Raw genomic sequence first — 21,030 nt, 5'->3', positions numbered from 1 at the left:
AATAAATAAATTATTGCAGAATTAGATAAATATACAAAAACAGTGTTTAGTTGAAACTTACCGGGAACGAACAAATTCCAACAACCTCCAAAGTTTCAAATGGATCGCCAATACAACCATCCAAACCAGGGCTGGAACCAATACAAGTCCTGGTTCTAGTCGATCTTCCATCTCCACAAGTAACACTGCATTCTGATACCGACCACTGAGACCAACCTGGACAGACTTGATCGTTGCAGTTTTCTAACTCTTCGCTCGGTCCATCGCAGCCTCCAGTACCAGCTTCACCACCTTTTAGATATTTATAAGTTAACATGATAAATCTTATTCAGATACTAATTTCCAGGTTTGCTTCGTTATAACTCACCGATGCATATTCTAGTTCTGATCGAAACCCCGCCCCCACATGTAAGTGTACACGGGGATAAGTCCGTCCAATCCCCGTAGAAATTACAGATCCCATTCCCTACACAAGCCTCGTTCTCGGAACCAGGGCCCGCACATTCGTCCGGGTTGTTGTTTGGGAGACATATCCGGGTTCGGGTAGAAAAGCCGTTACCACAGGAGACCCCACAATCCCCGAATGGAGTCCAAGGACTCCAGAAAGTACAGGGTTGAGTGTTGCAATTTTGGTTCTAAGTTTAAATAAATATATTTTTATTTTTTAAATAAAACAAATTTTAAAAAAAAGTTAAATAAAAAATCCAATTAAAATTGTCGTTTAAAATCTAGAATTACCTCAACCGAAACGCCAAGACATCCGGGATCTCCAATGTTTCCGCCAACACAACCACGTGACCTCGATTGGTAACCACCTCCGCACGTGACGTTGCAGGAACCAAATACCGACCAATCGGACCATACCTCGCATGGTGTTGGGTTGCAAGTGGTTGATTCTGACGTAGGTCCAACACAATCGACGGTCGCCTGTCCGTTGGCACAAGTTCTAAATAAAATAAATTAATTTAAAGTTATATTCAAAAAAAGTTTGTGATAAAAACAAGTTGTTAATAAATAAACGATTAGATTATAATACCGCCAAACAACAATTATTATGCCAAACAGTTCTGACCTTTCCCTTATTTGGGTTCCGCCCCCGCATCGCTCATTGCATTCCCCGAAATCTCCCCATTCCGTCCATTCCGCGCACAATCCGCGATTGCAACTAGCTACGTCACGGGCCAAACCCGGACATCCACCGCTGCCAGGGATTCCATTGTTACAAGTTCGATCACGGGTCTAAGTAAGATTTAAATTAAATTTTATTGTTAACCTAAACTTCAATTTCTTTTGTCCATTTATTCAACAAAATTTAACAGGAAGTGACGTACCCGTATCCCGATGCCGCAGGAAACCGAACAATCGCTAAAGTTGCTCCATTCTCCCCAGAAATCGCAATCAACAGTTCCACAGTCACGTGACATGATTGCGTCATCTACGTCATCACAGCCTACGTCACCGACGCTTCCAAAAAGACAAGTTCGAGTTCGAGATTGGCTTCCTAAATTAAATCATAAACTTTAAAAAGTTTCTGGTCAATATTAAAACGTCCTTCACTGGGATTCGAACTTACCGCCCCCGCATGAGACCGGGCAGTCTTCGTACTCGCTCCACTGACCCCAAGTGGGGCACGATGAGGACCCACATGGAACGTTTTGTTGGGTGGGACCGTCACATCCCAAAACTCCTATCTCACCGTTTAAACAAAACCTGGAAATATTTAAGATGACAAGTTATAGAAAGTATGACGTAATAGAATAACAATGCGTGACGTCATCAAAATAATACGTCAATCACAACAAAGTAATTAAAAACGCAGCACAATAAATATGATGACGTAATTCTTTTGGAATCACCTATCCCGGATCTGGGAACCACCGCCACATGTGGCTGAACATGTTCCCATGGCAACCCATGGTGACCACGTGACTATGACGCATGGCGGGAAATTGCAGGAAATGCTTTCGGCCAACGTTCCGTCACAACTTCCTTCTTCGCTGCAAACTCTATACCAAAACAATCTCCATTATGACGTCATTGTGTAAAGTTTAAAGACAACTTTTGACGTCACAGACCTGCTCCTTGTCCTAATCGCGTTCCCACACGTTGCTGTGCACGTGGTCCATTCCGACCAATCAGACAACGTCGGGCATGGCTGCACATTGCAATCCTCCCTGTTGACGTCATTACCCAAACAATCGTCACTTTCGGCGTTGTTTCCATCCAAACACGATCTACAAACATCATTTTGACGTCATAATAACCGCTAAATTCAATAGCAAAACTTGATGACGTCATAATCACCTTGTTCTTAGATAACGACCACCTCCACAAGTTCTAGAACATAAAGACGACATGCTCCACTGCGTCCATGCCGGACAACTGAAATTGACTTCCGGGCACGTTTCGGTGTCCGTCGGGGAACCGGGACATCCAGTTCCAAATAAACAAATTCTAAATTTGTGACGTAACAATACAAGGATTGTTTTGGTCGTAATACGAACGATAGTTGATTGTTATAAATGAGATTTTGATGACGAAAAACCAAGATGAAGTTGTAGTGACGTATGCGGGACGAAAATGACAGAACAAATATATTGATAATACAACCATTGTTACATAACAAACATAACTACGATGAACACTTTCATGCTAACAAACAAATGAAATGACGTAAACAATGGTAACACAACAATGCAAATATTGATTATTGATGACGTCATAGAGAAAATCATAAATATAAGTGACGTCATACAAGTAATGAGTGTTTATTACGTATGAATGACGTATGCAAAGTGAAATCAACTACAGATAAAATGAACAATCAACTACAGATGAGTAATGACAATTAACAACAAAAGAACAATGAAACAATGAAAAAATAAACAATGGTACTAACAATGAACAATGGTACTAACAATGACAAATGAACAATGGACAATGAACAATGGTACTAACAATGAACAAATGAACAATGGACAATGAACAATGGTACTAACAATGAACTTCCATGAAGTAACTACGAATGCAAAGACAAATCAAATAAAATGATTGTGACGTACCTGTCCCTTGAGCGACTTCCCCCGCCACAAGTGGCGCTACAACTGCCGAATTGACCCCAATCACTCCAGGTGGGGCATGGGTTCGTGGAACAATCCCTGACCTCAGCTCCGCGCCCCGAACATTCCCCGCCCCCAGCGGTGCAGGTTCGACTCCTGGTAAGAGAATATTGTTAAAAGGTTGTCACTCCTACTAATTAGTTGATGACGTACCTCAGCGACGAATCGCGCCCACAAGTGACCGGACATGATGACCACTGCGTCCACTCTGACCATCCTTGTTGATCGCATTCACGTTCCATGCACGCTATCGTCTGTTTCAACATTATCGTTATTATGACGTCACATTAAGTTAATATATCTTATGACTTCATAACAAAAGTCAGTGACGTCACTTACCTCGCGATCAACGCCGGGGCAGAACCGGGACCCGGTTTGTGCCCCCAAACAACCTCGGTGTCGGGTCCAGATTCCTTGGCCACACGTGGCGCTACAATCGTTCCATCCGCTCCATTGTAACCAACTTGGTTGTGCTGTGACGTCATAATTAAAAGTTAATATCACGTCACAACTTATATTGTTAGATTAGTAAAAAATTTAAAACTTACCGGTTGGAGTAAATACGTCACAAAGATCGTCTCCTAAAAACAAAAATTATTGTTACAAATTTGTGACGTCATAATCTTTAAACAATGGTAATCGAACTTACGCAACGGAACGTAACATTGAGATCGATCGAAGTCGTAACAACAGCCACTAGAGCGCGTACAAACTGTTTGTGTTACAATCCCTACTCCACATGATTGCCTAGGAACAAAACAAAAATTAATTAAACAAATTCTTAATTAAATTAATTAAAAATATTTACCTTTGATTAACAGGAATTTGACAACATTGAGCACGTGGTGGTTGAACGGTGGGCGCGGCCTGAACAAAATATTTGTTAAAAAATAGAAATATCAAATAAATTGTTAATTAAACTTAAACAGTTTTTAATTAAAACAATAAATAAATCTCACCTGCGTCGTTGAAACTAAAAAAAAAAGAAAAATTGTTAAAAATGTTCAACTCAACGCTGGGCGTGGTGTTGACACGGCCGCAAGGTATAAGCCACGTTAAACTTCTTGCAAAATATTTAATTAAAAACTTTTATGTTCTGTTAAAATATCAACTTAATAGTGCTACAAATGAAGACATTGTATAAGATTTATGAAGTAACAACTATTCACTAAACAAGTTAACAATTCAGGTGCTTTACATTCTAGTTTATACCACACCGTTTGCAAAGTAATATACAGTTATGTAGATTAAAATAACTTAAAGAGGGTCACTTACCGAACTGGCAATCGCTTCCGACATATCCTAATGCACATCTACAAGAATATCGAACATTGTCAACTCGGGTACAAACTCCATTGTTTTGGCATGGCCGGGCAGCACAAGGATCTAAAAAGTTAAAAATAATTACATAATTCAACATAACTAACACGAGGTTGCAATTTTTAGTCAAGTCAACTATATGAAAACCAACCTAATATAACAGGGTTCCCACACACGGAACCTTGGTACTGAGGTGGGCACCGGCACCGGAATTCGTTACTGTTCAACTCGATGCAGAGTCCTCCGTTCAAACATGGATTATTAGCGCACGGACCTTAACAAATATAAGTTAAATAAATTGCGGTATTAATACGAAATAAAAATCTGTTTATAAAATATTTCTGTCAATAAAAACCTTTGTTAAAATCTTAAAATTAATCCTTAAATTTAAACATCATAAACTTACGAGGTAAAAGAATCAAGACTCCACAAAGTCGACCTTGGAATCTTGGAGCACATTGGCATCTAAATCCTCCCGCTACAGTTTCGATGCAAAGTCCTCGGTTTTGGCAAGGATTATTTGCACATGGACCTTCAAAATAAATTTAAAATATAGGCTCGTTATCATAGCAAAACCAGGTTAACCTTAGTTATGTAATCCATGTTATTAGTCGAAATATTATAAGTTTAGCTTACTTGGTGCTCGCAGTGCAGCTTGGCAGATGAAATATTTTCTTCTTGTACAAATTCCATCAAACCATCTTGCCAGAACATTGGTGAACTGCCTCACAGTTGGGGTGGCACTAACGTACATACAATCATCCAATGCGGTAAGGGCATTAGGTTCTTGGTAACCAAACTGTGGTAACCCATACCAAGCCTGGAACCCCACGGTGTTGGGTAAAGGAACTACGTCACCATTTACCCAGACCCATCGCCCCTCTGTAACGACATCAGTGCCCCCGACCCAGTACCCAGCTTCCCAAATTCCGTCCCAATCTTCGGTGGTCCCAATAACACCGATATCGTTCAGGTTGCTGATGATATTGGCCTGCATGGCTCCACTTTGTATAACAAGGAGGTTCCCGTTGTAGCGGTCATTACAAGTCTGTCGAGCCTCGGCGTAAGTTGAACGAAAAGTGTGGTAGAACAACTGATAGTTGCGGAAAACGTATCTGTAAACTGTTCAATATAATTTGCTGTAAAGTCAGGTTCAAATATAAAAACAAACTTCAAATAACAATTTCTCTTAAATTTTGTTTTGTTTAAATCTTACGATCAAACTCACCGTTAGGGGGCAATGTTGTTGTGAGACCATTGACGGTGACGACGTTTCCGGGGATCACCCCGTTAGGAAAACCGACCCCGAATCCAGTAAAAGGATTTGGCAACACTTGACCCCCTGTGACCCCACCTTGACGGAATGACGTATCGAGAGCAGTGTGAAAACAAACAGGCTACAAAACATAACGTCATGATATTATTTTTTTACGTCACAAGTATAAGAAGTAGAAGAAAAGATTTTTGTATTAAAGATACAACTTACAACGTCACTGAACCCGGCTGCTTCGAGTCTATTAAAGCAACAGCCTTGCTTCATGCATTCCGTTCTGTTGTCCTGGCCCACAATTACATCTAAGAAGAAAAACAATTTGGTTAAACATCCAACTTTAAGTGAGATAAGAACAACTGTCGGAGCCGGGTTTCGAACTCACCATCTACAGTGCAGTTTCTTTTATCTTCGTTGTGAATAAGACAAGTATCAACTTGCTCCAGCCTCGCACTCACCAAACTTTCGCTCCCAAACTTGTTTTCAAAACTACTCAGCTAAAATATTTAAAGTTGAGTTAAAATCGGGTAAATTTCATGTTTAAAACACAACTAATGACGTCATAATGACGTAACAAACCGTAATTGTTCCTTCAGAAAATCCTTCCTCGATATCAAAGTTGGAATCAAAATTTATTTTCTCACAGCGAACCAATGAAAACGCAGCAACAAATACAGCAAACAATAAGCCATTGAAGGCCATTATGACGTCACTTCCTATAAAATATAAAGTTTAGTTGCAAGCAAATTCCATTTAAATGCCCGAAGCTGAAAAGTTAAATTTAACTTTAACTAAAATAATTTCGACAACATTTTAAAGGTCACGTGGTTTTGTTTGTTGGTCACGTGACCTGTCGAGGCTCGCGAGTGGCACCGCTTCAATGCGGCCTATACTTCGAATATTTACACAATAATGCTATGTTTGTGACGTCATATTAAACGTGAAGCGACAAAGTCACACACTAAGGTCGGAAACGTGATGCTGAAGATGTAGGAAGCGGCAAAATTAAAGAAAATGGAATTAACACTTAGCCTATAATTGCAGCTTGTAGTTGATATCCTTACTAGGGTGGTACTAACATTTTGCCTCGAGGCGTCGTTTAACACGTTAACCTCAAACTTTAAATAAACTTTCATTCGATTTAAACACCGCTTCATAATTTATGAAACCTGATATTTATTTATTTCCCTATTTCGGATGCGATGAAAAAACTTTAACTGCTTTAAACCCAAACAGCAATTTTGTTTATTTAGTTAGCAATTAAGTTCTATATTTATTCTAATCGCGTGAAAATAACCGACCTTTAAGGTTTGTTAATTAAAATCTTCCTTTTAAGCGCTGCAGGCATTAAACGTAAAATGTCTTTATTTAAATTTTAAATATTCGCAAAATACAAAAACAAAATTAACTTAAAAAATTATTTCTTTTATTTAGGTAAAATAAATTCTTCTGTTTCAGAAAATAAATATTTTAAAGTTTTAACTTAGTTTACCTTTTAAACGGAATTCTTTTATTAAATTTGCTTCGTCAAAAAAATCTTAAAAGTAAAAATAATTTTAACTTTCTAATTTCAAGATCTTCTTCTTCAAAATAATTCGCGACTGAATTTGAAATCGACAATCGCAAACTGACTAAAAACTCACGAATTCGACAACTTTTTCGCGATCCCCTTTTTCTCGCGCGAGGTGTGGTGTTTATGACGTCACAGAGTTAGAAATTGAAACCTTCAATTTTATTTTCAAATTATTTTAATTTTTATAAAATCGTGTTAGAATTAAATTCTAAATTTTCAGATAATATTTATTTAATTTAAAATTTTAGGAAAGTTTTAAAAAAAAAAATAATTTCCATAATGGAAAATATTTGAAAAACTTTTAATTATTTTTTTAAATTATATTTTGAGTTAATGGATTTTATTTAAATATTTTTAAATATTTTTATACCAAGAATTTGTTCAAAAAATTAAATTTTGCGGAAATATTTTTAATATTTTAATAATATTCTTTCCAAAAGTCATAAAAATTTGTGAAAATCGAATGGTCTAGTCTTTATGACGTCATAATTTAGAAGTGTTTACGAACAAAGAAAAACAAAGAAAAATCGTCGACTTCTAATTTTTTATTTTAACTCCTCAACGACATTACAACAACTTTCCCATTGTTATAACCCGCATTTTATTTAACTTCGCGCGTAAAGGGTTGCGCCAAGATCAAACAAGTTTTTTTATTGTGTTAAAATTTAGAAAGTTTGAAAAAACAAAAAACTTTAAAAACCGACTTCTATACACGCCCAATATAATTATGACGTCACGATAGAACCATCACGTGACCAATTTTATGATAGTTTTATTAAATTTAGGTCAACAATAAAAGATTTTTAGTTAAAATGTTTTTGGTCGACCGCAACCCTAATTTAAACCAATGCCGGTCGCTTTAGGGCAAAATAAAAAACACAAAATGTTGAAAAATATAATTTACTCGCGCGCCCACGCCTTAACTTCTAATTATAATCTTTTGATCTTGACTCTTAACCGACGATGGTTTGTTTAAGTAAACGGTAAGTTATGTTAAAGGGTTAAAAAGGTTACTATAACTTAAACCGGTTTCAAGTTTGACCACTTTTTGAATAAAACAAAAAAAAGTAAAAAACAAAAAAAAATTAAGTTTTAAATAATAAAATAAAACAAAAATAATATAAAAAAAATATCCAAAGTAACAGACATTAATTTAGGAACAAAAACGGCCAAACGTTTAATTTTCCTTTGCGTTTTTTTTTTAAACTTTCAACTTAAACGTTGTAGGTTATGAACCGAGTTACGTAACATTTTACACAGCGTAAACCAGTTCGCTAACGTTCGGGTAGTTTAAGCTAGGCAAACGTCGGGTAGTTTAAGCTAGGCAAACGTCGGGTAGTTTAAGCTAGGCAAACGTCGGGTAGTTTAAGCTAGGCAAACGTGCGAGTGGTTTAAGCTGTGCAAACGTGCGAGTGGTAACGGAAATGTTTTCTATAATATCGACTTGAACATAGTTGTGGGTTCATAACATGATGCCTGTTTGGTGGCACAAACAAAAATATTTAAATTACCCTTTCTTTCTTCCAACAATTATTTTCCCTTTTCCTTCGCATGTTGGTTTGAGATTCTGACCTTACAATTTTAAATTGAGAAATATTTATTTAATGCTTCATGTAGCTTTTTAACTTTTTAAAATGCATAAATGTTATGCTTTTGAATTACGTATAATTGAATGTTTTTTACGATTTAAACCTGAAATCAGTAACATCAATTAAATCTAGAACATTGAACCTTTAAAGTAGGAAAGTACGCGGCGTGTAAATCCCATGCAGACCACGACACATCACCACACTGAATTAAAAGAACAACCGCTTTATAATTGGTTAACAGTACCTGGATAATATGGTAGACTTGGTCGCGTAAATTCAAGATTTGAGTAACTCTTTAGTTGTCGCACTACGGCGCCCTTGAGTCATGGGGGTTGCTTTTTCTTTTTCAACATTTCCATTGCTTCTGCCAAACAATAAATACTTTATTTACAAATTAACGATAAGGGTAACAACAACAGTTTTAAACACTTTGAATAATAAACGCAAAAGTTTAAATACAAAAAGTTTTCCTCACCCAGAGATTTCTTCATAAAATTTAAATTTATAAATCAATACAATTGTGTTATACCTAAAAAACATTTTTGTATGTTACATAACAACCAAAAAAAGATTTAAAATTACATTTTTCTAAAAAAATAAGTTCAAAGATTCGTCAAATAATGAAACTGAAATTTTATAAATAATAAACATACCTGTTTAAACTTGTAATCTTGTTCTTTTAATCCTTGTTTCTTGTAAAAAGTTGTGGTTAAGTTTTAATTTATAATTTACTTAAAACCTAAAATCTAAAAATACAAAATATTTTAAAAGCTTTAGCACAAAAATCAAAAACTTAAAATACCATTTAGCAATAAAACTACTTTAAAATTTAAAATAAAAACAGTATTTACAACAAAAAAATCAAATTATAATCAGCCAAAAATAACTAAAAATCTGGATAGAAATATTAAAAGAAAAGTGTCTAATCTAAATAAAGGTTCTTATATTATGTTGTTCATGTAAAATTATAGCACAAGTCGACTACATTCTATAGATGTTAAAACAATATTAGGCAATATTTGATTTCGAATAAATGAATAAAACATTGTTACTACAAAATTCTAAAAAGTTACAATTTTTAATTATTTTCTTTCAGGTGCATTCTGTTTGCTGCCTCTATAGCTTGACAGTGCTACAGAAAAACCGAAAACCAACAACAAACATCCAACCCCGGCTCCAACGATTTTAAGGAGGTCATTTTTCTGCAATTTATCCATTTCTTTGTTAAACTGGTCATCTGTAATATCTGAAAAACCCAAGCTATAACGAAGTACACGCTCGGCTCGCAATACATAATGGCGACAATTGTTGCTTATAACGTTGTAAGCCCCCATCTTGATCATGGCCAGTTGTTGAACTACTTCCTTAAGTTTTTCTTTTTTAACTTTGTCCGTGTAACGTACAGCCTCAAGTTCTGTTGTTGCACCATAACAACGTTCGTTAAAACAATGGATCGATACATTATCAAGACCACGATCGAAGGTAAACCTCGCTGTGCCATCCAAGAACAACACGATCGTGGAATGCTCAATAATATTTGTTTTAGTAGCCAATCTGAATCCACATGAACTTGACCGATCTATTGCGTCATAAACATCTTTAAGTGACGCCTCTATTTCTTCCGTAAATCTTTTTGAAGATGAACTCATTTTCGAAAACTTTTAATTTAATTTTTCCCAAACTTGAGAATTAATTTTTTAAAATTTTTAATCTTAGTTCTGAGTATTTTAAATAAAAAGAACGCAAACTAAAGTAAATTAATAACAGTAAAAATTAAAACCCAATACTACATCCTAATATAAAAATTTAATCAAATTTTTGAACCATAAACTGTTATAATTTTAAAAAAATGAGAAAACGAAGTACACGGTCTTGACAAAAGCCTAAACTCTTACAATTCACACGAAGCGTTTCAACAAACAAAAACCCCAGACACAAAAGAAAGCAAACAATAAACTAGTTCAACTTTAGGGGTTATATTAGGAATTCTGTTGTGACTTTCTTTTCATATTGCTCAAATTTTTGTTTTAAAATAAACATAAAAAGGAGTTGGATGCTAGTTTAACTATAGGGGAATTCCTAAAGCTTTTGTCAAAAAGTTTAACTTTAGGAGAATTTTTCTCTTATTGTGCCCAAATATGGAATTTAAAAAACAACTCGAGTAATATTTTAACGAAACCAAAATTAAAAACAAAATTGAATTTCAAATTAAATTTATTTCCAAATCCCACGAACTTAACTTGCAGTTATAACTTAAAAACAAATCATCCGCAAATTACAGTTATCCGTATTTAATTTTTTTCACAAGTTTTTTCGGTTTGATTCCATAAGCTTCTAACCGACTTTCATTCAATTTCGACAATCTTTTAAGTTTTATCGATTTTTCGTTATTATTTGATGACATCATAGACACATTGTTTGTGATGTCATCAGAGAGCGCACGAAGTCGATCTTCGCGTTCTTTTTTCCTTCTCCGTTGTCGAGAATTTAATTTCTTTCTAACAACTTTTTGGTCTGAGCTCGTCTCACTTTAAAATTAAATTTGTGGTGAAAATTTATTTGAAATAAAAAGTGGATAAAATAAAAGTGGAAGTGCATAAAATAAATACAACCCCACCTTGTGGCTGGTTTGTTGAGATGTGCGAAATGTTTTCTTTTCTTTATCCTCGATTTACTCTTGAACTTTCGGATCCAATATTTTTCATCGATTTCGCTTCGTTGTTCAACGACATGCTTCAGTGAACACCAGGAATTTAAGGTCTGGTTGTCCGAAGCCAGGATCTGAAAATTATTTAATTATTTAATTATATAACTAATTTAAGATTTTAAAACAATTTTAAAATAACAAAAATTATTCCCCAATGTTTCTACAAGATAATAAAATTTAGTTATCAGATTTTTCTATATTTTTACTCAATGTGGAAAAGTCGACTTTATAACCCTAACACTGAGTAAAACATCAGTTACCCCAACTCAGCCTCGAGTTGTCTTTACAAGTTTAGGATATTATAGATAATAATTGCCCAATATTAATGCTGCAAACTAAGTGTTGGCTCAGCAGGAACTTATACCAGTGACAACGCCTTACTTAAAGGCGTTACAGCATGAGATCAGTGGGGATCGAACCCAGTACCCCATGTATTGAAGCCAAGTGTTCTTACCACTACACCAAGCTGCCCATAAAGTAATATTTCAAACTACCATAGGCAATCGAGACTGGGTCAGGGTAACAAATGTTACTCAGTGTTAAGGATGCTAGGTTGGCCCAAAACAGGATAAAAAATAAAGTTACCTCCTCTGTTGTGAGCCCGAAGTCATTAGCCGGAACTTTTTTGTACTTAAAACGACAGGGAATTCCCCCAACAAGATCTTCATAATCCAGTGCGTAATATTCGTCCAAAAATTCTTCAAAACTTTTTTCATCTAAAAAATATTTTACTCTGTAAATGTATTCACGTAATTAGCTGAAAGTAAAGAATATTTATCTTCCAAAATATATTTTTACCTGGATTAAATATCGGTTTCTTCTTTGCAACTGCCTCATAAAAAGCTGATTTCTTTTTCGTTTTTTTCTCAAAATTTTTAGTTTTTTTCTTTTCCTTCGGTTCAAAATCACAATCCATCTGTAAATTAATTTAATTAAAATTAATTAATTCATAATTTACATAAAAATATTTTGCATCTCTTACATTAAAATCATCTTGCTCACATTCGGGAGTTTCCCCATTGTAATACTCACTTTCATCACCTTAAATCAAGTAAATTATTTTAATTATTAATTAACAATTAGTAATCCTGTGACCAATGTTTAATTTAAAACAACAAATAAATTAACAAGTAACCATTATTAAACAATTAATTATATCAACAGCGTGGTGTGGTGGTAAGAACACTTTCTACACTACAGTTCTCATGCTGTAGTGGCCTTGAGTAAGGCACTATAAACAGTATAAATTCCTGCTAAGCCAGCACTTAATCAGCAGCATAATTACCGGGAAATTATAATCTGTAATATCCCAAACTGCCACAGGCAACTTGAGAATGGGTCGGGGTAACTTATGTTACTCTATGTTTAGGTCGCGTATTCGACTTTCTCACCTCGAGAATAAAGATATATTCAAAAAAAAAATTACCACAATTAAACTGGTCCCAATCATCTGATTCCTCCACAAAGTCATTGTCAATGTCGGAGAAAACTGGTTTTTCGATTTCTTCTTTGGAGTAAAATTCTGCATCGAATAAATCCTGAAAATAATTTAGTTTTAAAAAAGTTGTTTAAAAATAAGTCAAATTAACTTAATTTACTGTGGATAAACAAAGTTGTGGTTACATTTAACCTTTTAGTTTTGTGGATAATTCTAAGATTGTTAAAAGCTTTAATAAGCAGACAGCAAGGATCAAACACAAGACCCTAAACTCTAATTTGATTCAAAATAATCTAAAAAGTTCACCTTCATTCGTTTGTCGTATTCGTTCGAATCAAAATCTTTCTCAAGATCTTTTTCATTAAATTTGATTTCAGGGTTTCCGCTTGCTTCTTGTAATTTTGTCATTTTGTTCAAAATTTCCTGCAACAAAATGTTTGGGGAATTCAACAAATTTTATTAAGTTAAAATAAAACAGTTAATAAAAAAAAAGGCAAAACATTAAATTAATTTTAAGCCATTTAAATTTTTTTTAAATTTACTTCTCGCTTGAGTTGTTTTAATCTTTTTATTTCTTCCCCCTTTTTCTTTTTTTCCTGCTCCCTTCTCTCTCTTCGTTCCAACCTTTTTCTTTTTGTTTTGCTCTCTCTCCTTACAGAGTTACCAATTGTTCTAGGATAACTTTTAACCTTGAATTTTATTAATTAGTTAATTAGTTCAACTTAAATTTTGTTAACTTAATTAAATTCTTTTTAAATAACAAAGTTTTAAATTCTTACAAATTCAGCGTCAGGCTCTTGGAATCTGAAATTAAATTTGTGTTCGAACTTCTCTTGTTTCATCACAAACAACTCATTGTTCTCATTGTTCTCATTGTCACTTTCATCTCCATTGTTGCTATCTTCATCTTCTCTAAACATTTTTTATTATTTTATCATCACGAACTGAGGAAGAACTTAAAGCTTAAAGCAGAACAAACGCGCGACCTCATCATAAAGTAACATCAGTTACTCCGACCCAGTCTCAAGTAATCAGTTTGGAATATTATATGGATTATAATTTTTATTAAGCTGCTGATTAAGTGCTGGCTCAGCAGGAGTTTATACCGTTTATATCACCTTATTCAAGGGGGCTACAGCATGAGTGTAGTGGGCATCGAACCCAAGGCCTTATATAGTAAAACCAGGTTTTCTAACCAATACAACATGCTGCCTGTCAGCTTAAAAGATTTTTTAGATTAAAATTAAAAATTTTAAACTCACAATTCTTCTTTATATTTCTCCCCCAGTAAATAATCCCTCAAATATTTTTCATCTTTATTCAACTCCGGGTCCTTCCAATACTCATCCAATTCCTCAACTCGAATTTCAAGTAAATTTCTTTCACTCAAACTCTGGAAAATTTAAATTATTTTTTTTATGTTTGGATTTTAACTTTAAAATATTTCTATTACATAAAAGTTTATCAGAAATCATATTTGAAGGTGGAGAAACAGATTCTACCTTTTCCTTAACCTTGAGGAAATCGTCGTCAGCTTTCTCATCGTTTGTTGCTTCAATTAAATCTTTTTTAAGTTTTTCAAGTTCACCAAAATAACTTTTATGCTCATTTTGTTTCTCATTTTCATAAACTCTGAAAATAAAAAAACATTTTAAGTTAACATCTATAAAACACAATTTTTGACTAAAAAATGTTTTTGTCCAAGTTTTAAAATCTTGAATTTTTCTCTTACCCCCCTTTTTCTAAAATCACCTTTCTCTCATAATCGCGAAGTAAAAAAGGTTTTTCCTTTTTCTCTTTCTCCTACAACAAAACATTTTCAATAACTTTAAATATGCCATTAAATTCAAAATATTTTAAATAAGCATCAAAAGCTAAAGATAATGAACGTAAATTTATTAAACTCACAGATCCAGTCGAAGAATCTTGGAAAAAATTTTCATTTTTGTCATAAATTTTCGGATCCTTGTTCTTGAGCTTGGTGAGGACTTTAAAGAAGTTTTCCTCCAGTTTTGGATCCTCTTCTTCATCGGATGTTGTGTCACTAGATGTTCCTGTATCTTCTCTTCCGTATTTATCCTTTACTGGAAGGAAAAAAAGGACATTTTATAAGTTACCAATAATTTGTTATTTTGTTAAATTCTTACATCTTTGGAATTCTTCCTTTTTCCTATACTTGTCATATTTGTCGGCAAATTCTTTATTAATTGTTAATTCATTCATTTTTAATTAAAATCTAAAGGTAGGAAACTAATTAGTTTTGCACTAAAGGTAGGAACATTACATGTTATGGAAAAAAATGGCAAAAATGTGATTGAAATATTGCAACAAGTTATCCCAAATTTCCAACTATTTACTAAATAAATTTGTTTTAATATTTAAAGTTTTTTATCGTACAAATACATCCCACATTTAACTTTATCCTCAAATTTAGGTGGAATATAAATTTCAAGGTCATTAAGGGTGGTAAACTCTCGACCTCTAGCGTTAAAAGATGAAACAATATTATTCACTGTCGCTTGTGACCCTATGACATCATCACTGATGACATCACCGCTAGATGGAATTGTCCAAATCGATGGAATAAACTTGGTGAAAATGTCCCTCGTCGATTTGTACAAAGTTTGAAGGTCGACTCCGTCAATGTGAAACAGAGCAAGAGTCATGACCAAGTTGTGAACAGTGGATTTAATTGTGTTAAGACTCGTGTAAAGTTCGCCCAAAACCTTCAACAACCCCTCCTCCTCGTACCTTGAACCTTCCCGTAACGAGAATCTTTTCCGTTCCTGTTTTTTTCGACTTTTTGCTGTCCTGCCACTCCCCCTAGTGGACACACTTGATTGGCTCCCTCCAGTGTATGTGCTGCCAAAGTCCGAGGCAATGTCAGAGTCAAGGTCACCACCTTCCGTTAAACTCTAAAATTAAAATATTTTAGCTTTTAAAGCAGAAATTAGCTACTTTAGGTAAAAACAAACTTTAAAATTTGACCGAAAATATAGTTTTAAATTAATTTAATATTTTTACAATAACAACTGAAAATAGTTTTAAAATTGTCTTACCATAAGTTTTTGTTTGGCTTTAAGTTCGCGCACAATCACCAAGCGATTATAAAACTGATCGAACTTTGAGGAATATCCTTGGATGCAGGAAATCAACTCCGAGCTTCTTTCTTGCATTGCTGGAACCAAACAACTGTCAATCAAATCTGTGAGATCATGAACTTTAATAACCCTAAAAGCTTGCTCCCAGTATTGACCTTTAATTAACAAGGTCACTGCACTTTTGTAATCCTTGACCTCATGTTCAAGCAGATGTGAAGCTTCTTCTATTCTTCCTTTTGCTTCCAATGCCGCAGATAAGGTTTGAGCCAAAGTTTTAACTTCATTGTCTGAGTACTTTAAAGCCAGAGCACAATTCAAAGCATGGTGCCAGTTACAAGATGCAGAAAAACATTTCAAGGCCCTTTTATAAAACCCACTTCTGTAGAAAATAACCCCAGCCTCCTCGTAGCAGTGTTTTCCTGTTAAATGCTCCCCGTACAAGTTACTAACTTCTTTATAGTTCGCAGAATTAACATCGAACAAACTCAAAGCCTCTCGATATAAATTGTGGGTTTTAATCAACTCCACACACTCCTCAAAGTGGTTTGGACACTTTGAAATATTTCCAAGAGCCCGAGAAAACTTTTTTAAATGAACATCGATTTTATACCGCCGATAATTCTCACCATGGCTTTTCAATTCATTGAGAAAAGGAATATATTCTTTGGGGTCGTTATTTGAAACTTGGGCGACCATTAAAGCTAGTTCCAAGTCATAAGTTGCGAGTGAATCATTGTACAAAACCCTCCCATCCACCAAAACATGTAAATGTTTTAATCCCTCGTTAACTAACAAGCTTGACGATTGTTTGACCTCTCGGATATGGTTCAATGCTTCCTCGATTTGGGGTGTTGATTTTCGCACATGAGCGGTCAAAATAGAAAGAAGAAAAACATTTCGATCTTCTTTTAAAAGTTGTTGAAGCAAAATCTCACAAACTTCGTCAATTTTATTTTTTTCTACAGAAAACAAAGATTTTTTGACTTCTAAATCTTGAGAATAAAATTTACTGTACATTGTCATGGTAACGTCCTCATTAATGATGTCACAAAGGAAGATGTTAAGAAAGGTCACAGAGTTGAGTTGTTGAACAAAGGTCGCGACCTCTGAAGTGAACTTCACAGGGTCATGATCGTAAATTAAGTTTAAGTTAATTCTGTGTTTTCTCATTAAAGTAAAAGCTGTTTTGTACTGGGAATTATTCAATGCTCGTTTAACAACACTTAACACTAGAGGGCGGGGGTGAATTAACTCCAAATTTCCTCTGGGCATTTGTAGAATAACTTTTGTACCACTTGGGGTCACTGTTACAATCGTTGACCCTCGCTCCAATGACCTTGAAAGATCAACTGTGATGTCATGATTTATTGAAGTTGTGATGTCATAATCCCTCGGAATAAACAGCAATTGATGTTTGGAAGTTGTGAAGATCAGAAACTCATCGTGAAGAGCAAACGAGGAACAATCGGAGCTGACAATCTGGCTCCCAAACCTCAATTGTCGTTGTGGGGTCAATGTGAGTAACAATGGGGTATTGTTCATCTTACAAACAACCATTTGTGATGCAATAGAAGGAAGTTTAATCGTTTTTCCCTTAAAATCTAAATATTCTTCGACGGAATTAAAATCAGTTTTCAAAATGTTTCCGTTATTTAACTGAATAATTAAATTTAATTCCTCAGAATGTTGGCAACACAATCCGACAACATTTCCTCCAATTTCAATTGAATTTATTAATTCAAGCTGTTGTGAATTTATTTTAAACAAAAAAAGTTCATCTTCTTTTAAAACTGACCCGACGATCACAATTTGGTTTGGTTTGACCCACTTCAAACGCCTTAAAGTTACAAGATTTGAATCCTCGATATTTATTTTGTGAGAAAAGTTAAATTTTAAAATTTTTGTTTTGACCTTAAACCCGTTTCCTCCAGCAGCAACCAAGTTTACTTTAACCTGATCGCTAGAACCTTCAGCGTTGTCAGATAAAAAAAATAATTCCCCAGTATTTAACAAAACACAGAGTTGTTCATTTTCGGTTGGAAACTCTGGAAATGCAACACAACGAACTTGACATTTAAACTCAAGGTCGTACGCACTCATTGGTGGAGGCACAACCATGTGACCAAATGGTGTCATTTTTAATTTAGTTCCATCTATAACGGCAACGCTGGAATTTCTACCAAGATCATAATCAATACAAGGAGAAAACTTGAAGGAATTATAAATTCCACTTTTTAATAAAACATGCAACAAATATTGATCCTCGCTGTCCCATGCTACAACCAAGTTCACCTCATCCAAGTAAACCTCATATTTTAAAGCCCAGTGATAATTAGAACAAGTCCAAAGTTGTAAACTCGATTTGTTTTCAAACTCAGACAAGACGAGTAAAACTTTGGAGTTTGAGTTCCACTCGAGTTTCTTAACTTTGCGGTCAATAAATGGAAGAGTAAACTCACCATGTTGGAGCCCGTTCAACTCAAAGAAAACAACGTCGTAGCGATGAGGTTTTTGCTGAGTCGCTGCCAGTAATGTCCCCGATGGTTGCCATGTCAACGTGCTTTCCAGTCCGGCAAGTTTCTCGCTCGTGAACTGCAACTCGCAATCTCTGTTCCAAACCCGAAACTTTCTCTGTTTATCCTCAAACGAACTGACTGCAAAATATTGTCCGTCCCCCCTCCACACAACATTGATCCCTCCCTGATCCTCAACAACTTTCGTGGTTTCCTCGTGTTTAATGGAATTATATTTTCCCGCCGAACCTTGAAATTGGGTTTCTTTTTTTCCCCAACCGACATTCACAAACTCTCCTTCCCCGAATGATTCGGCGCAAATATCAAGCTCTGTGATTGGTTGAAAATCTCGGTTCATGACAACTAGGTTGCCACGACTACAAACAAGCAAAAGAATTTCTTGATCGGGACTCCAGTTCATCTTTATGACATCACAATCAAGTGCACCAACAAACTCAATACCTGCTGTCACGACGTTGACCAATAAGATCTCCCCGTTCCGCATGACCACACATAATTGTTCTTCACCGCACAAAAACTCGATGTCAACAATATCCCCCTCTAGTGGTGGCTCTTGTAAGGATAAATCAACCGAAAAAATTTCTGACTTGCTTTCGAAACCTTGAATTTTGTTTTTTAATGCAAAATATATTCTCAGGGTTTCCAAATCAAAACTGAAACTCGTTGAACTTTCAGGAATTGAAAACTCATCATGACACAGCAGTTTTAAGTTTTTCATTGTTTTTTTATTTTACATAAAGTTTTCTAAATTAAAATAAATGAAAAATTAACAAATCTAATAATAAGCAAAAATTCAACAAAAAACTAAAAAGCAAACTAAAAATATTTTACAATAACACGAAGATTATTAAGTTCTAATTAAAACTAATTTTTTTTTAATATTTGAGGGAATTTAAATAACTACAAATAACTGTATTTAAATAAGTTTTCCAAATTTTAAATAACTGTATTTAAATAAGTTTACAAAATTTTTTAAATTAAATTATTACCATGTGATACACAGCTTACATGTAAAAACACTCATTAATTGTTTAAAATAATCCGGTAAATTTGCTTCAACATTGTCAAATTAAAGCTTAACTTAAACCTACAGAAATTACAATCAGTTTGTAAATAAAATCAAATGTTTAAAAATTTAAATTAATGTTTAATAATTTGACTAAAAATCTACATCAACAAACTCTTCTTCCTAAGAAAGTCCACCAATCTCCTCCAGGATGCTCTTTGCTGAGATGTAAAGATCCTCCTTTTTACAATCCTCATTTTGCTCCAACAAAGTTGTCAGTTGTTCCACTCCGGACTTTAACCTCTTCTGACAATCAGGAATCATCATCCTTGATTCCTCCAAGACCTGCTCTCTCTTCCGGATCACATATTCATCCTCGTTGGATGCCTTCATCTTCACAAGTTGTTCCTCGATTCCTTTTGCCTCTTCTCTGTACATTTTCTCTTCTTTTGAAATCCTCTTCACTACTCCAGTTTGAATTCGAATCTTTTTTAAAACTCCTTCCATTTTGAAAACTTTTTTTTTTAAATCGACCTTAAATGTTTCTATAAAAAGTTACAACAACTTTTTAATTAGTATTATGTTCTTAAAGGCTTAAACAAACTTTAAATATAAGGTTTAAACTGGAAGTTCCCTCTGCCAACTATCAGAATCTTGTTTAAAATGTTTAACCATTCATAGGTGGGCACAGTCAATCAAAAAAGTAATTTCGTTAAATGGTAATTAGTTACACATAACATTAAAATCGTTAAAGCTATTAAGGTAAATTAAACGTAATGTTACTAAAGTTTTTGGGTTCATTTACCCCTACATAAACAGGGTGTGTAACGAAATACGGCACATGTAATTAAACAAAGAGGTTGCATAAATTAAACCCTTACCCTAACCCTAACATATTTAGTTTATCCATTAACACATCTGACTCGTAAGTTGGATTAAGTTGTACCTTTTAAAACATATTAAACCGGGCTTGCAAAACTAGTCAGCTAATAGAGATCCTTTTAGAGTTGGTTTAAAAGTTAAATTTTAACGCAAAAGTCTTGATGTTGACTTTGTAAATTTACAATTAAAAAACTTTCTGTTCTGCTGTTCGGTGCCCGTATTTGTATCTAATATATATCAACATATTAACTACAACTTACCGACAAATACCATTAAAACCTTAATCTAAATCTGACATGAAAAGTTAAAATATACAAAAGCACACCACCACCTTTCTGCCAGAGAGCTGGCAGAGAGTAGCAGAGAATTTTGCTTGGGCGGATAATTATAAAAAACAGTGATTCCAAATATTTTATAATCATACAATACAAAAAATAACGGTATAAAATAGCCCCTTCAAAGGAAAAAAATTAAAACCAAACCTAATATAG

At 34.4% G+C, this 21,030-nt stretch overlaps 4 protein-coding genes across 7 annotated transcripts in view; all 4 read right to left on the bottom strand.

Moving 5' to 3' along the window:
• Window positions 1–9,619, bottom strand: part of LOC145745090 (uncharacterized) — a 49,149-nt gene extending 39,530 nt beyond the window's left edge. For 2 of the 4 annotated variants that reach the window (XM_082563081.1, XM_082563084.1), the window contains exons 1-25: window positions 9,525–9,619; window positions 9,347–9,400; window positions 9,116–9,232; window positions 8,794–8,854; window positions 6,289–6,425; window positions 6,095–6,206; window positions 5,926–6,014; window positions 5,668–5,836; window positions 5,076–5,561; window positions 4,846–4,971; window positions 4,591–4,713; window positions 4,395–4,505; window positions 4,079–4,092; window positions 3,928–3,986; window positions 3,769–3,866; window positions 3,668–3,700; window positions 3,459–3,592; window positions 3,273–3,373; window positions 3,063–3,215; window positions 1,574–1,710; window positions 1,332–1,501; window positions 1,073–1,239; window positions 739–946; window positions 368–635; window positions 62–291 (exon numbers count right to left, since the gene is read on the bottom strand). In XM_082563081.1, the coding sequence (XP_082419207.1) occupies window positions 62–291; window positions 368–635; window positions 739–946; window positions 1,073–1,239; window positions 1,332–1,501; window positions 1,574–1,710; window positions 3,063–3,215; window positions 3,273–3,373; window positions 3,459–3,592; window positions 3,668–3,700; window positions 3,769–3,866; window positions 3,928–3,986; window positions 4,079–4,092; window positions 4,395–4,505; window positions 4,591–4,713; window positions 4,846–4,971; window positions 5,076–5,561; window positions 5,668–5,836; window positions 5,926–6,014; window positions 6,095–6,206; window positions 6,289–6,411 (3,111 nt within the window). In that variant the 5' untranslated portion in view covers window positions 6,412–6,425; window positions 8,794–8,854; window positions 9,116–9,232; window positions 9,347–9,400; window positions 9,525–9,619. Of the gene's footprint in view, window positions 1–61; window positions 292–367; window positions 636–738; window positions 947–1,072; window positions 1,240–1,331; window positions 1,502–1,573; window positions 1,711–3,062; window positions 3,216–3,272; window positions 3,374–3,458; window positions 3,593–3,667; window positions 3,701–3,768; window positions 3,867–3,927; window positions 3,987–4,078; window positions 4,093–4,394; window positions 4,506–4,590; window positions 4,714–4,845; window positions 4,972–5,075; window positions 5,562–5,667; window positions 5,837–5,925; window positions 6,015–6,094; window positions 6,207–6,288; window positions 6,426–8,793; window positions 8,855–9,115; window positions 9,236–9,346; window positions 9,401–9,524 lie in introns of all 4 variants that reach the window. The other 2 variants (XM_082563082.1, XM_082563083.1) reach the window with 2 other exon arrangements.
• A 1,251-nt stretch (window positions 9,620–10,870) lies between these two features.
• LOC145745094 (protein KRI1 homolog) lies at window positions 10,871–15,331 on the bottom strand. Its single transcript, XM_082563088.1, has 14 exons — window positions 15,164–15,331; window positions 14,925–15,100; window positions 14,749–14,819; window positions 14,519–14,648; window positions 14,279–14,409; window positions 13,796–13,928; window positions 13,559–13,705; window positions 13,323–13,439; window positions 13,005–13,116; window positions 12,561–12,619; window positions 12,377–12,494; window positions 12,164–12,294; window positions 11,489–11,652; window positions 10,871–11,399 (listed from the first exon to the last, which is right to left on the bottom strand). The coding sequence occupies exons 1-14, from the start codon at window positions 15,237–15,239 to the stop codon at window positions 11,153–11,155; spliced, it is 1,812 nt and encodes a 603-aa protein (XP_082419214.1). The 5' UTR covers window positions 15,240–15,331; the 3' UTR covers window positions 10,871–11,152.
• Window positions 15,258–19,369, bottom strand: LOC145745092 (elongator complex protein 1-like). Its single transcript, XM_082563086.1, has 2 exons — window positions 16,076–19,369; window positions 15,258–15,931 (listed from the first exon to the last, which is right to left on the bottom strand). Exons 1-2 carry the CDS (start codon window positions 19,367–19,369, stop codon window positions 15,395–15,397), a joined length of 3,831 nt encoding a protein of 1,276 aa, XP_082419212.1. The 3' UTR covers window positions 15,258–15,394.
• Window positions 19,370–19,528: 159 nt separating this feature from the next.
• On the bottom strand, window positions 19,529–20,197 carry LOC145745097 (tubulin-specific chaperone A-like). The gene has a single exon (XM_082563092.1). It carries the CDS (start codon window positions 20,162–20,164, stop codon window positions 19,841–19,843), a length of 324 nt encoding a protein of 107 aa, XP_082419218.1. The 5' UTR covers window positions 20,165–20,197; the 3' UTR covers window positions 19,529–19,840.
• Window positions 20,198–21,030: the final 833 nt, after the last annotated feature.

The sequence above is a fragment of the Corella eumyota genome, chromosome 3 (assembly GCF_963082875.1).
Source record: "Corella eumyota chromosome 3, kaCorEumy4.1, whole genome shotgun sequence".
NCBI classification, from domain to species: domain Eukaryota; kingdom Metazoa; phylum Chordata; class Ascidiacea; order Phlebobranchia; family Corellidae; genus Corella; species Corella eumyota.
Note: the sequence above shows the minus strand (reverse complement) of the source record. Positions and strands in the feature narration are given on the sequence as shown.

Coding starts and splice junctions, on each gene's coding strand:
- LOC145745092 (XM_082563086.1), bottom strand. CDS start 19,369: ATGAAAAACTTAAAACTGCTGTGTCATGATGAGTTTTCAATTCCTGAA. Junction 15,932..16,075: donor AAGCCAAACAAAAACTTATG/GTAAGACAATTT, acceptor TTTTAATTTTAG/AGTTTAACGGAAGGTGGTGA.
- LOC145745094 (XM_082563088.1), bottom strand. CDS start 15,239: ATGAATGAATTAACAATTAATAAAGAATTTGCCGACAAATATGACAAG. Junction 11,653..12,163: donor TCGGGCTCACAACAGAGGAG/GTAACTTTATTT, acceptor AATAATTTTCAG/ATCCTGGCTTCGGACAACCA. Junction 11,400..11,488: donor CTCAACAAACCAGCCACAAG/GTGGGGTTGTAT, acceptor TTAATTTTAAAG/TGAGACGAGCTCAGACCAAA.
- LOC145745097 (XM_082563092.1), bottom strand. CDS start 20,164: ATGGAAGGAGTTTTAAAAAAGATTCGAATTCAAACTGGAGTAGTGAAG.